The sequence below is a fragment of the Orbicella faveolata genome, unplaced genomic scaffold, assembly GCF_042242905.1.
Source record: "Orbicella faveolata isolate gen_17 unplaced genomic scaffold, um_ofav_v1 contig_1, whole genome shotgun sequence".
NCBI classification, from domain to species: domain Eukaryota; kingdom Metazoa; phylum Cnidaria; class Anthozoa; order Scleractinia; family Merulinidae; genus Orbicella; species Orbicella faveolata.
In genome coordinates this window covers 7161649-7174596 of record NW_028301536.1, presented here as the reverse complement: position 1 = coordinate 7174596, position 12948 = coordinate 7161649, and the positions used below count along the sequence as shown (strand labels likewise).

Sequence of the window (12948 nt, the reverse complement as noted above, 5' to 3'; positions counted from 1 at the left end):
GCACTCGAATTGGAAGAGCTACCCAGGTCGCGGGCAAAGAAGGAATTGTCCTCAAGGAAATCGCAGAAAGCGCCTTATAATTACATCGCATGTATGATCCTTGTTGATCTTATCACAAGAAAAAACACTCCAAGTTTAAATTAATAACATCGCAATGAATGGAATGGAGTAACAGTCAGTCACCCAGGGGTGGTAGGGTCGCGCTTTTGATTGAATAAATAATCAGGCGGGTGACACTTGAGGCAGTTGGATCCTGCTCACGACACTAGACACGTCTCGAAGGTATTCAAACAGCGTTTTGCTTCGGTCGCTTGGGTTTGGAGGACGATCGCAAAGCTTGTCGATATGAGGGCTGCAGTTTTGTTTGTCGTTGTATTACTGTTGTTATCAGGTAAGGGATCCTTTTCTTTCAATTAGGAATTTCAGTTAGCATTGAGTCAATTTTCGAAGAATGCGGCGCTTGAGATTCATCCCCCGATAAAGTGGTACTGTAACCTTGTATTAGAATGATAACAGAATAAGTCGTCTTTGATTTCGAGACAAAGCATCTTTCCACCCTGTGCCGGTCATATAATGTGGTGCAGTTTACAATGCAGTTGAGTTCATTTTAACCCCGTCGCGCGCGCGCGGGGAAGCCTTTAGTTATCAGCACGCTTCCTATTATTTTAAACGTTGTTCTAGCCCCTTCCTTTACACAGATTAGTGACATGTATCTCCCGATCATCTCCTGTAATTGTTTTAAAGTAGCTTTACATTACAAGAGGGAGTTTGTAACACGTGCTAGCGCCGGTGTTCTCGGGAATCGGGGCCATTTCAAGGCTCAAAGCCAATAAAAACACTCGCCATAGCTTGGATCTCTGGCGTGTACATAATTCGAAGTGCAAGCTCTTTTTTGTCTGTTCGGAAATCGCGGCTTTTAGTGGCGAAATTTTTGAATTTGGGCGTTTATATGTATCCTTTTCCCATATCCTGTCCTCTGAACAATTTGTCATCTCTGCTAAATAAACCAGACGTGAAAATTAAGTCATTGAATGAATATTTACTAGATAGGTATCATAACTAAGGCGGTATCTGGAATCGGTTCTCAATGAATTGGAGGGCCATATTCGAACATGTACACCGCAAGAAACCTTCGTTGTGGCCTACCCTAGAGGACAGTTTTAACTGGAATGCCATTATTTCTTAGCGTGAAATCAACAATGGCTCCTAATGAATAATCTTTTTTTGTAATAACTAAACCAGAGATGACCAGAGATCTCCCAAAAAAAATTACAAGCGCGCACTGATCAATTACTGCGAAATGTTTGCAGTTTCAGCATTTCCGCGACGTGTTGAAATACCGTGTTTTTGAGAGAAAACATGCAACATATATTTTTAGCTCACTTAAGTAACACGCATGAGAAAATTCGTGTGTACGTAAGTTTATTTGCTCTTGCTTCGCATATTTTCGTAAGAAAAGTTAATTGGTAATTGTTTCCTGCTTGGATGAACTTCGTAATGGGCAAATTGCGTGTCGGTAAAGCGTTACATTAATTGGATGAAATTGTTGAGATTATCCCCATTAAAGCTTGTTCGAGTCATGCGAGGGGTAGAAATCTCGAGCGTGGCACTACGAAAGCAAACAATGAAAGAGTGAGATAACACTGTCTGGAAGTCCTACACAAAGTTTTGACTATAAATGGACAAGATGAATTTATCTTTGAATCAGCAAAATCATGTTTGAGACACCTAATGCAGAAAACCTACAGTTTTTGAGCATTAATAGAAATGAAAATTACTCAAACTTAACATGATATGACTTGAAATAAAAGGCTTCACGAAGGCGGAAAGAGCATTTCAACGCGCAGGGTTGAAGCAGCTGATGGGTCAGATGAAAGAATACATCTTGTCGCTACCTCTGGGAATAAATACATCTTCGTATTTTAATTTGCCATTTTAGTTTGAGCTATAACTGTACATTTTTAGGAGAATCTTGTAGTATTTTGGCGAACCCCAAAGTAAATGATTCTCAAAAACATTTTCAGATCAGCTATTCAATGTTTTTCTTCCCTCCTACGAAATTTGTAACTGTGTTCTGCGTTGCCCGCGCTCAGGACTTACTTACTAAAACTGGATTAAGACTGCCCTAAGACACTACAACTATCCCTTTAGTCCTGTTAAACCGGTTTCCTGGATTACAAGTACCGTGGGATAGTGCAGTTGGGTAACAATGAATACTTGATGAACAAACATCTATTTTAAAGCTAGGACAAAATCCAAGACAAAAGAGAATTATTTTCCATCAGAGGCTCTAGTCTTTATGTCACTATTTTCCTTTTCACGGGTTTGGTTTCGTCCAGGATTAAAACTTAAAAACACTCTTTTTTCGTCCTGCAGTTATCGAAGCGAAGAATGGAAGAAAGAAAGATAAAGGAAAAGATTGCAACAGACCGTGTAACAAGAAACTAAAACCAGTTTGTGCAAGCGACGGAAAAACCTACAGCAACTTATGTCTCTTCAACAACGCCAAGTGTAAAGCAAATAAAACTGGTGGTATTCTGAAAATAAAAGCTCAAGGACCTTGTCGGAACAAGACAGCGAAAGGCATCAAGGCAAGAGCAAAGTGCTCCGCGGGATTAGCGGATTGTGTTCAAGTCGGGAACTCCACAAAACGCTCCGTGTGTGGGAGCGACAATAAAACGTACGAGTCGTTTTGCTTCTTTCGCGTTGCAAGGTGTCAGGCCAAGCAAAAGAACAACAATTTGACCGTACTTTACAAGGGAGAGTGCGGACACCCGAAGACGAAGAAAGCAGAAACTTGCCCACTTGCAAGACAGTGCGACAATCGTGAAGATCCTATATGTGGCAGTGACAAGAAGACCTACAGAAACACTTGTGTTTTCGTCGTTGCAAAGTGTCAAGCAAAGAGGCAAAACAAAAAATTGACACTCAAGAAGAAAGGTAAGTTATACTATGCACAGTATCTATAATTTTAGCGAGAAATATTTTCTTTGGTTGATATAATCTTGTTGAAGTTCTAATTCTATTTGTTACAAAGATGAATGAAACTTGTTCTATCTAAAATATGCAAAAATGTTTCGTTGAATGTTTCCATAAAACGTTTTCACTAACCGAGAATCAGTACTAAAGTCAACCAATAGCGCATACAAGTTTATCTCGAATTAAAACGGTGAATTTAACTGATAACTTTTGAGAAAATACCGACCACATGCAGAGGTCAGAATTTTTAAAAGGTTATTAAATGCTTCCTCAAAATTTCTTCACTTGATTAAGACCGCTTTTGTCACGCAGTTCATCAAAAAAGTGACGAGGTTAAAACGCTCGCAAAAGCAAACACACACACTCAGCCACAATGTCGTATGGCTTTATAAACATGACCCAATTCAGGCAAGAGTTTTTTTCAGTTTAATTGGTTTATTGCTCATTTTATGCGGAATATAAGACGATGTAAAATGAAAGCCATTCGTGTTAAATTTCAGAAACGAGACACTCTGAATTCTCCAATCATATACGATCAATATCCAAAACCTGTTTACTCAATGCGGGAGAGTTATTTACCTAGGCTTTGGAAAAATACTCTCTATCTATTCGTGAAATCCGATAAGACGACAGCAGCTGAACTGCCGAAGAAAGTAGACTGCTTAGCATCTCTCTACTGATCTCCAACGCAAGTTGCTTGTTTAGAATTAAGAGGCAAAAATAGTGAGTACATGATACACATGTCGAAAAAGAAAAACGGAAATAGTGGCGCCGGAAGTGTTAAATGTTTGCAGGTGTTCTTCATGAACTCAACATAACTGGGGTGCATCGCGCATTCTCCCTTGGTAACCTCGGCTCCCTCCTCACAAGCACCACCCGCCTTCCCCCATCCCCCGTTCATCCTCCCCCCCCCCCCCCCCTCAACACCAACACCACCACCAACACTAGAACACATGTTCCCAGCCTTTGAACTCTTTGACAAACTCTTCGTTTATTTGTTGATTGATCTTTCTAAAATAACGGAAAGCGTGGCAATTTTATATGCATCGCGAAATTCCTGGTGTAAGATGATAAGAAAGTTCCAAAAATAGGTCAGGAGATTTAAAAATTTTGAAGAGTTCACGTGAATGGTAATACAGCTCAACCCCTATTAAACGGCCACCCTAGGGGAAATGGATAGGTGGCTGCTTAATTAACAGGGGCTCGACTGTAGAGGTAACAACAATAGCAAGCCCTCATAAGGATTTCTGACCGCCTTATAGGGGTGGCCGTGTAATAGGTGGTCGCTTAACAGGGGTTCAACTGTATCATTTTCTTGGAATATAAAGTTTGTTTTATTCACCACTCTCTTCTCGAAATCTCTTCAATGACGCATATTCGCTGTTTTCTAGAAATGACAGTTCGTGGATTATTGAGTAGTATCAGATAATATAATAGAAACCTCAGGCTTAAAAACCCCTCTGAAAAGTCTTCTCGGTATACAAACCTACAGGCTTAATGACCACTGGAGTGCTTGCAAAGAGCTTTTACTCCTAAAAAGCCCTCCAAATACTTCCACACTAACATTTAGTCCTAAATTAACCGTACCCTCCTCAAGTCGACCACAAGGGCCAGCCCCTTCCGAGAAGTCCATCGAAAAAGCCATATCGAGTTTAAAGGGGCGCTGGCGTCATGACCATGAAAAGTCAAAATCAAGAGGACCTATTTTCAGTGAAGGAAACCTAAAAACCTGAAAATTGCTATATACTTTAAGTTCACTGATGCTAGGAAAGGAGTGTTATATCAAGGCGTGTTATTTGAGTTACAAATGTACAAGGTTGTATTGTTAAATTGAAAAAGTCTGGCCATTCACCAATGCACCTAACATCTCCATTTTGGTGTTTTAGGAGAATTCCATTCAAGCGAGAACGTACTCGGTCATAATATTTGTATGTTTTGACCAAAAATGAAACAAATCTCCATGATAATCTCCCTTTGACAAGTAACCTGAAAAATATTTCATCTTATATATTCCTGTTTCTTGTACCATTCATTTAGTTTCTTCGAAAAACTGTGTAGTCCAGGTTTCGCAATGGCTATGCATAATCCCAGTAGGTAGCATGATAGCCCGGGCGGGGGGGGGGGGGGGGGGGCGGGGTACTCCCAGAAAAATTGGGTGGGGTTTGCGGCCCGCTTCACAAAACCCTTACCCTATTTATGACCAAAATCTGCGATATTCCCTACCCTATTTATGACCTGACCAAAAATTCGAAACCCTGTTTATGACCTGACCCTTAAATCAAAACCCTGTTTCAGACATGCGTTATAATTAGCTCCCTAGCTCAGACCGATGTCAAATTACCGTAAACATAATTTGTGAAGGGCTTTTGTTGATTTTGTTTTCGATGTCGATGAAAAAGTGGCTTCTTACCCACATCAAGGCTGGAGAGCAAAAACCATACCCTATTTATGACCAAAATGGTCAAAATCAGCTAAAATTGATACCCTGTTTATGACCAAAACAGCTGAAAAACCATACCCTTTGGGGCCGCGCATACCTATATAGCCCATATAAGGGAGTACCCCTCCCCCCCCTCGGCTTGATAGTTCGTAATAGAGGGAAATGGTTATGAAACCTTCCAAAGGTCTTTGTTGCATGTTTTTGTTAGCTATTTTGGTAGTTGATCTTGCACACAACCTGGCAAAGTACAAAAGGTGGTTATGTGCGATTATACAACTAACCAGTAGAAGCATTGCGATTGTATAAGTCATGCATGCATAGTCTATGAGCGTAAAACAAAAGATGTGCAGGGTTAAGGACCTTCCAACATAAATCTTAGCCTATTTGTTTACTTCTTTGATATATACCGGGCTTCTTAACCATGCTACGACTATGATAGCATATTGCAAACATCGAAATTTTTATTTTAGTAAGATAGACATTTATCGCTATTCTTGACAATCTGCAAATTATGGAACCAAAACGACCTTGTCCGTTTTAAGAACAGACAGGAAAAGAAATGCCTTTTCTGATTAGAAATAAATCCTAAGAATACCCGAATTGAGAACATGTGTTTACAAGAACTGATTTCATAAGAGCAGGAGGACCATACAACGTAACAGTAACTGATTCCAGTATGAAAGCTTGTGGTTTTAATTAACTGTAACCCCGTTGTCACTTACGAACCTGCTCAGACAACGTTTCTGCTGTTTCGGAGTAGTTTAATAATCTTAGAGAGAGGAGATCATTTATCGGCTGAGGAGAGCTCGTGAATAACGGAATAACTTAGGCCCCGTTCACACTGCGCTGGAGGAATTTAAAAACACAGCTTTATTTCTACGGTTAGGCCTACCGTCTACACTAATCCGTCACGAAAACGAAGCTTTTCTTGTTTTCGTGTGGACGGAAAACACTTTGAAAACAGAGCTTTTTGAAACGATGACCTCATGAACACAAATCCAAAATGACCGGTGATTGCTGCGTTTTAAAATTCCTCCGGCGTAGTGTGGACGGAAAACATTTGATGCGTTTTCAGAGTGAAATGTTCATTTTCAAATTCCTCTGGCGTAGCGTGGATGGGGCCTGAGAGTACTGTTCTCAAATTTATGGCTTGCAGATGCAAAAGGCGAAGCGACCAATGAAGCTAACAAAAAATTCTTTTGTTATCAACATGGCGGCGATTACGTCACGTGAAAACCAAAAACGTCGTACGTGTTGTAGCCAATCAGAGTGAACATGCTGTATTTTGAACCAATCAAGACAAGCTGGCCTCCCAACGTTTTCCCGCGCGAATTGGTGTCTGCATTTGTTGCACGTGGTTGTTATTTACCATAGTCAATTTGAAGTCACTCGTTAATTACTTTTATTATACGGCTGAACTGATCCGCAATGAAAAGGAGATTTCTGACTGGTTCCCTTAACGGTGTGAATTCTACAATAGGGACCGCTGAGATGGACCACTCGTGAATTAATTTCGGCGAATTGCTTATTCAATCCATTGCACAAAATAAACAGCTTTTTGTGGAGGCAGCGTGGCCTAGTGGTTAGGGCGCTGGATTTGTAATCCGGAGGTGTCGGGTTCAAATCCTCCTCCCTGCCACTGGATCGATTTGTGTTTCTCCACGCTTTGTAAATAGCCAACTGGTCAGTCTATCGCCAGATATTGTTCTTTCCACTCGAACATAAAATTCATATCTTCTCGCCACTGTGTAATATCCTCTATCTAGAGTCGAGTCAGGGACTGCTACGTGAAGATATGATGTTTATGTTACTGAAGGTAGATAACTTGATGTTATTATTAATATCTACCGTATGGCCTGGCAGATATATTTGGTTATTCCATACATGCTTACATCACATCTGCTTACTAAATAAGCATAGATATCATGAAGGACATGACCTCATGTGCACTTATATGTTCTGAAAATTGAACCAATGCATAATTAAAATTTTTTGCTCCCAAACGAGACAGTGATCACTCAATTTAAGGAATAAGCTTGAGTTACCTCATTCCGGGTCAAAATCAATCGATCACAAGAATTCATCGAGGGCTGCAGGATAGCTAAAGAACAACGTTAACATACAACGTCCATCACGTCTGTTAAAGTCTGCCTTTAAAGCTTAATGTTCGTTTGATAGCAAATACGTCCTTAATGGTAAAAACAGTGGAGTCCCAATTACTCGAACGCTGGAGTTTTCGTACTTCCTATTTTTTTTGAGCCAATTTCCATTCCCTTGGATGGTTAGGAAAATTGCGATTTCACTATGGTGAGTTAATGTGGATGATTTTTAATCTTGGGGGAGGGGGGTGGGGGCGTGCGTGAGAATGTGATTTTGTAGTATCCAGTCCCCGACTCAAGCCTCGATGACTCGTACAGCATTCACATCACTTCTATGGTTTTCCATACCTATGGTCATCCAAAGTACAAAAGAACTCCAAAGGAACTCCAGAGGAACTACATGTATACAGAAGTATTTACTTAGAGCTCGGATTATTAATAAATTAGTTTGTTTACATTTCTTTTACATGTGATTTCTTTCAGGTGCATGTGGTAACAAAAAGTCTTTCAAACCTTGCCCCAAGAAATGTCCTTTGAAAGACCGGCCCGTGTGCGGAACTGACAACAAGACATACAAAAACGGCTGCCTTCTTGCCGCTGCCAAGTGTTCACTGCCCAAGAAAGACAGGGGCTCGCTTCGTTTGCAATATAATGGACCGTGTGGTGCGCCTTCGACGCCAAAACCTTGCCCCAGGTGGGAGGACTGTAAGGTGGTGGACAAACCCGTGTGTGGGTCGGACGGGAAAACGTATCCGAACATATGTCGTTTACGGGTCGCCATGTGTCACGCCAGGAGAAACAAGCATAGGCCAATTAAGCTAAGATACAGAGACGAGTGCAAGAAACGAAAGAATGGAAAGAAAGGAAAGAAAGGGGAAAAAGGCAAAAATGAGAGGTTCGGTAGTAAGGGAAAAAAGGACAGGCGGGATTAAAGACTTCTTGTAAGAATTGGACATGTGTTGAACCCATTTAAGAACCTTCCTCAAATAGTACTCCGCGCGTTGTTAATTTCACAGCCGCCTAAATAGGAGTAAAAATTACTGCTCGTTAAACCAGTGGCAATTACTATAATACCAATCAAACCTGTTGTAGAGGAGAATTTTACTATATGCAGAGCTCGATTAAATGTATATTCGAACCTAATCAGATATTACATTCACTCTCAAAAGACGGACTATCAGTTGTTAGGCGCGCGAAGCACTGCGGTCAAGGAAGATTCTTCATGGTCCTGCGAGCCTTTCTTACTCAAAGTGAGGCAATGGAGAGTGGTGAAGAAGACAAATTCTTCTTTGAACGTTGTTATAAGCAACGCGTTACTTGCGTTAAATTTATTAGCGTTATTTTTTCATATTTTTAAAGTACATTTAGTCTCTTTCGTTGCAGTTGTTAAGTTGCCCTGGGTATTAGATTTCTTTCCCGCGCTTTTGTGGGTGGGGTATCCAGCCGACAGTTCTACTTAAGCGCGCAAAAATCCTCTAAGTAACTAATGTGGTACGTCTCTGGCTTCGTCTGCACTACGCTGGAGGAATGTGAAAACGAAGGTTTCACTCTGAAAACTTATCAAATGTTTTCGTCCACACTACGCCAGAGGAATTCAAAAAAGCAGCATCACCGGTCATTTTGGATTTGTGTTTGAGGAAAACTCGTTCAAGGATATCATACGATTATCGCGACGTCATCGTCTTCGAACAGTTCCAACTTCCGGTTTCAAAATGTTTCCAGTCTACGAAAAAACGCAAAGCCGGCGTTTTCAAATTTCTCCTGTTTGAAGAGCGTTTTCGAAAAGCTTCGTTTTCGTGACGGACTAGTGTGAACGGTAGGCGTAACCGCAGGAAAGAAGCTACGTTTTCCAATTCCTCCGGCGTAGTGTGGACGCGGCCTCATAATGGTAGTGAAAGAAAATAATAAAAGTAGTTCTAATTTTTTCGCGTTTAACTATAGTATTATCAATGATTTCATTTATTTAAACGAAACTCCACTTGAGTTGTTTCGAGCAATGATCCCGAGATTATCTACCTCCTGAAGAAAAACGTTTTTTTGAGTGGTAACGAAGCGTGAAGATGTTTCGAGATTTGCTGCAATCAGCAATGACCAACGATCGAAACTTCTTCTCTTCAAATTTACTATAATTGTCCAACCAGATTGCTTTAGTTTTATGCATGTCGATACAGTTTAGAAACCTAAATCTCTCTTTATGCCAAACAAGATTTTTTAGTTAAACTAATTATTATTATTATTATTATTGTTATTATTATTATTATTATTATTTTACATTACTTGCATTACGTACTTGTGCACAGTACTGCATGTTTCTGACCTAAAGTGGTAGGCAGGTGCCTTTTTAGTAGCACAAGGCCAGTTTAAGTATACCTATTGGCGGCAAAACAGGAGAGTTTTTGTCCAGCCATGGTTGGTATTCAAAAATAGACACGAAGAGACCAAACAGGCCTGATATGCCGCCGTCGCGTACTAAAAAAAAAATACGATAAGGTATTTACCGCACCCAGTTACGACCAAAAATCTGGCCATATTAGGTCGACGACTTGAAATACTAGCAGGGTATCGCTACGGAATGAAGGCGTCTGATTGGCTAATCGCGAATTTGGGTATGGTCAAACAACCCAACAGGAAGAGTTTTAGATTAAAACAAACTTATATGGGTCTTATATGACGTTGTGTAAATACGATTTACAGATTTTATGCTATAAAACCACCGAGCTAATAAAACAGGTGTAGTAATTGTTTCTTCGTAAGTTGACTTCTGGTTACGTTTTACTTGTCATCTGGTCTTTGCGACCAAATCAAACGCGCTGCTTACCTGTTAAACCTGAAAAAAGCCTAAGCCAACCAGAACTGTAGGACTGACAGTCCCAACCTCGTTCTCAGGCTCCTTTCTCTTCCTCGAAAGAGGAAACCCTGGTAACAACATTGCGATAGACTCGAAAGAAGAAAAATTTTTGACGACTCAAAGAAACTGCGAGGAGCAGAAGAGTCAGCGAAAGTACGTGAGAGTTTCGTAGCGACGGACAACGATTTTGTCTTTAAGGTGCACCTAACCCCCAAATTTTTTTTTCGCTAAAACGAATCTAGACTTTATTTGAAGCATTTGGGCGAAGACATTTTTGAATTTGGTTGAATCCTCGATTTTCTATGCCCTTTCAAAGTCGCGCTTGAAGTGTTTCACGACCGCGTTTTAGGGAGTCTGGGGCGGCGGTACCTGATGACGTCTACCCAGGAACCAAACACAATGGCGCCTCAGTCAACGCTCTGTATTTGCTCGAGAAAATGGAACACAAAACTAATCGTTCCGATGTATTTTGGGACGTGTTGCAGTTTTCGAGACTTGATGACCTCCAAAACATTGGCCTCGATCGATTGAAAATCGTATTGTTTGGACCTGTATTTTTGAAGGTGCGGAAGCAAGGCGGAAGGAAACATTTCATACAATTACCGATTTCACATTGTCACACGTTTTAAGTCGTAACTCCAAATAACCAATGTAAATTGTTCTCAAAATTTGCAGCGAAATTCGTCGGATAAGCGAAAAGGATGTCTTCCCTAAGCGGCCGGCAGATAATGTTACGCGGTCATATTTTCGACGCTATTGCACAGAATCTTTGTCGCAGTGCTGATTTCCAAACCTTCGAAAAACTCTGTGAGTCTAACAATTTTGTTATCATGTAATTCTAAAGGATTAATCTTCGACTTTCATCTAAATGGAAAGAGAAATAAGTGTTTGTTAGCGGCGTACAGTTGCGATCCATTTACATATCAGTATAACGCTTCTTGATCATGATCGGATCACACAACTTTGCCGTTTATGTTATAAATACTGCGGGATTGGAAGATATAGGTTGTCGGTAGTATTTCTACAAATTGCTGGTTAGCTTTAAGCAGAAAATTTATGAAAATAGCGTTCGAAAGTCTGCGGAACAAATTTCAGTGAGAGTTCTTCAATGGCTCTCACAGATTCAGTTCGCTTGTTTCGGTTCGACAAAATCAACCATCGTTTACGTCTTTGTTGCACCATTAGCCGATCATCGTCAGTAAATTGTACAGTATATCTTTCTTTAAATCACGAATAATGCTGCAACAGCCGATAGCACCTCTGGAAGGCGTTTCTGCGCACTTTTCGAATGTGTATTGCACCATCCTGAAGGAAATGAGAGGACGTGAGATATCCAACCTTCCTGGGTAGACGTCACAAGAGCCGCTGGACCCATCCTCCTCAAACTCGGCCGTGAAACAAAATGGCGGTGTTTTGGAGCTATTTTCGAGATTTCGTCGGGGCACAGAAAATCGAGGATTTAACGGAATGCAAAAATTTTTTCGCAGAACTATTTCAAATAACAAGTAGATTCGTTTTAGCGAAAAAAATTTTGGGGGTTAGGTGCACTTTAAGGTGACGGAATTGTGCTGGGTTGTTATCGCGTTGGAGTCGAATTTTTCCCGCCAATAATTAATGCAAGCCTGCGCCAGACGTTAAGTTTGTATGGCATTTAGTGGCTGCGATGCCTTAACCCCTACGGTTTTAATTTGCATTTGCGCTCGTCCCCCGTCAGACTAAGCTGGAGAGTAACGAGATACAGGTATCGAGCTAGAAATACCGTAAATCATCGAATTAGCGTCCCCCACCCCCCACTCGAATAGGCGCCCCTCCTATCAGTCAAATTTAAAATAAGCTCCCTCATCGAATAAGGGCCCCTTCCCCTCTCCCCCCCCCCCCCCCTTCCCCCCGCCCATTTGTTGGACGAGTAATGAGACAACAAAGGATGTATATGTTTTTTTTATGTTCAATCACTCTCGTCCAGCTGTTCTTATACAGTCACTGGCAATTTACATCTTTACAATACAGGAAAGCAGTTTATATTTTCTGAGTTGCGTCCTACAATTTCTAGACCAATATATTTGCATAGATCTTTCATGTGCAAAATCTGTTCTTTCAATCGTTTCCCAATGGCTGTTATTGCAGTTGAGTCTGAGGTCAAATATTCTTTGGTTTTACGCCTTGTTTGTGTGTCAAGCCGCTGATAACTGCAATAACCGCTATTGCCACATTCTTGGTGAAGGCTGTAAATTGTCCAGGGACCACAAGGCCATTCTCTAGTTTACGAGGACCAATCACTTGAACAGTTATACAGTTACTAGACTACTCATGTCTGGCCATAATTTGGGAAAAATTAAACAAGCGCCCCTCCCCCCCTCCCCCTCGATTAAGCGCCCTCCTCGAATAAGCGTTCCCGTCTTCTCCTAAATTTGAAATAAGCACTCCGGGCGCTAATTCGATATCAAGACACAGGGACTTGTGAATGACTTCCCATCGCCAGAGCTGGAAACTAGTGAGCCATAAATTAATTACAGATCCGTAAAGCCCGCAAGCGGCTAAAACGCAACGGCGATAATTATAGAGCTCCTTTGCATGTGACTTAA

General features: G+C 41.0%; 1 protein-coding gene across 1 annotated transcript; it reads left to right on the top strand.

The window, feature by feature from the left end:
* Nucleotides 1-231: 231 nt before the first annotated feature.
* LOC110054693 (serine protease inhibitor dipetalogastin-like) lies at nucleotides 232-8661 on the top strand. The gene is made up of 3 exons (XM_089287194.1): nucleotides 232-391; nucleotides 2377-2940; nucleotides 8002-8661. Exons 1-3 carry the CDS (start codon nucleotides 346-348, stop codon nucleotides 8448-8450), a joined length of 1059 nt encoding a protein of 352 aa, XP_089143320.1. The 5' UTR covers nucleotides 232-345; the 3' UTR covers nucleotides 8451-8661.
* Nucleotides 8662-12948: the final 4287 nt, after the last annotated feature.

What these genes read in the sequence shown, in the direction of transcription:
- LOC110054693 (XM_089287194.1), top strand. Translation starts at nt 346, where the DNA reads ATGAGGGCTGCAGTTTTGTTTGTCGTTGTATTACTGTTGTTATCAG. An exon ending in TGTATTACTGTTGTTATCAG is followed by an intron (nt 392 to 2,376) that starts GTAAGGGATCCT and finishes TTCGTCCTGCAG; the next exon opens with TTATCGAAGCGAAGAATGGA. An exon ending in ATTGACACTCAAGAAGAAAG is followed by an intron (nt 2,941 to 8,001) that starts GTAAGTTATACT and finishes GATTTCTTTCAG; the next exon opens with GTGCATGTGGTAACAAAAAG.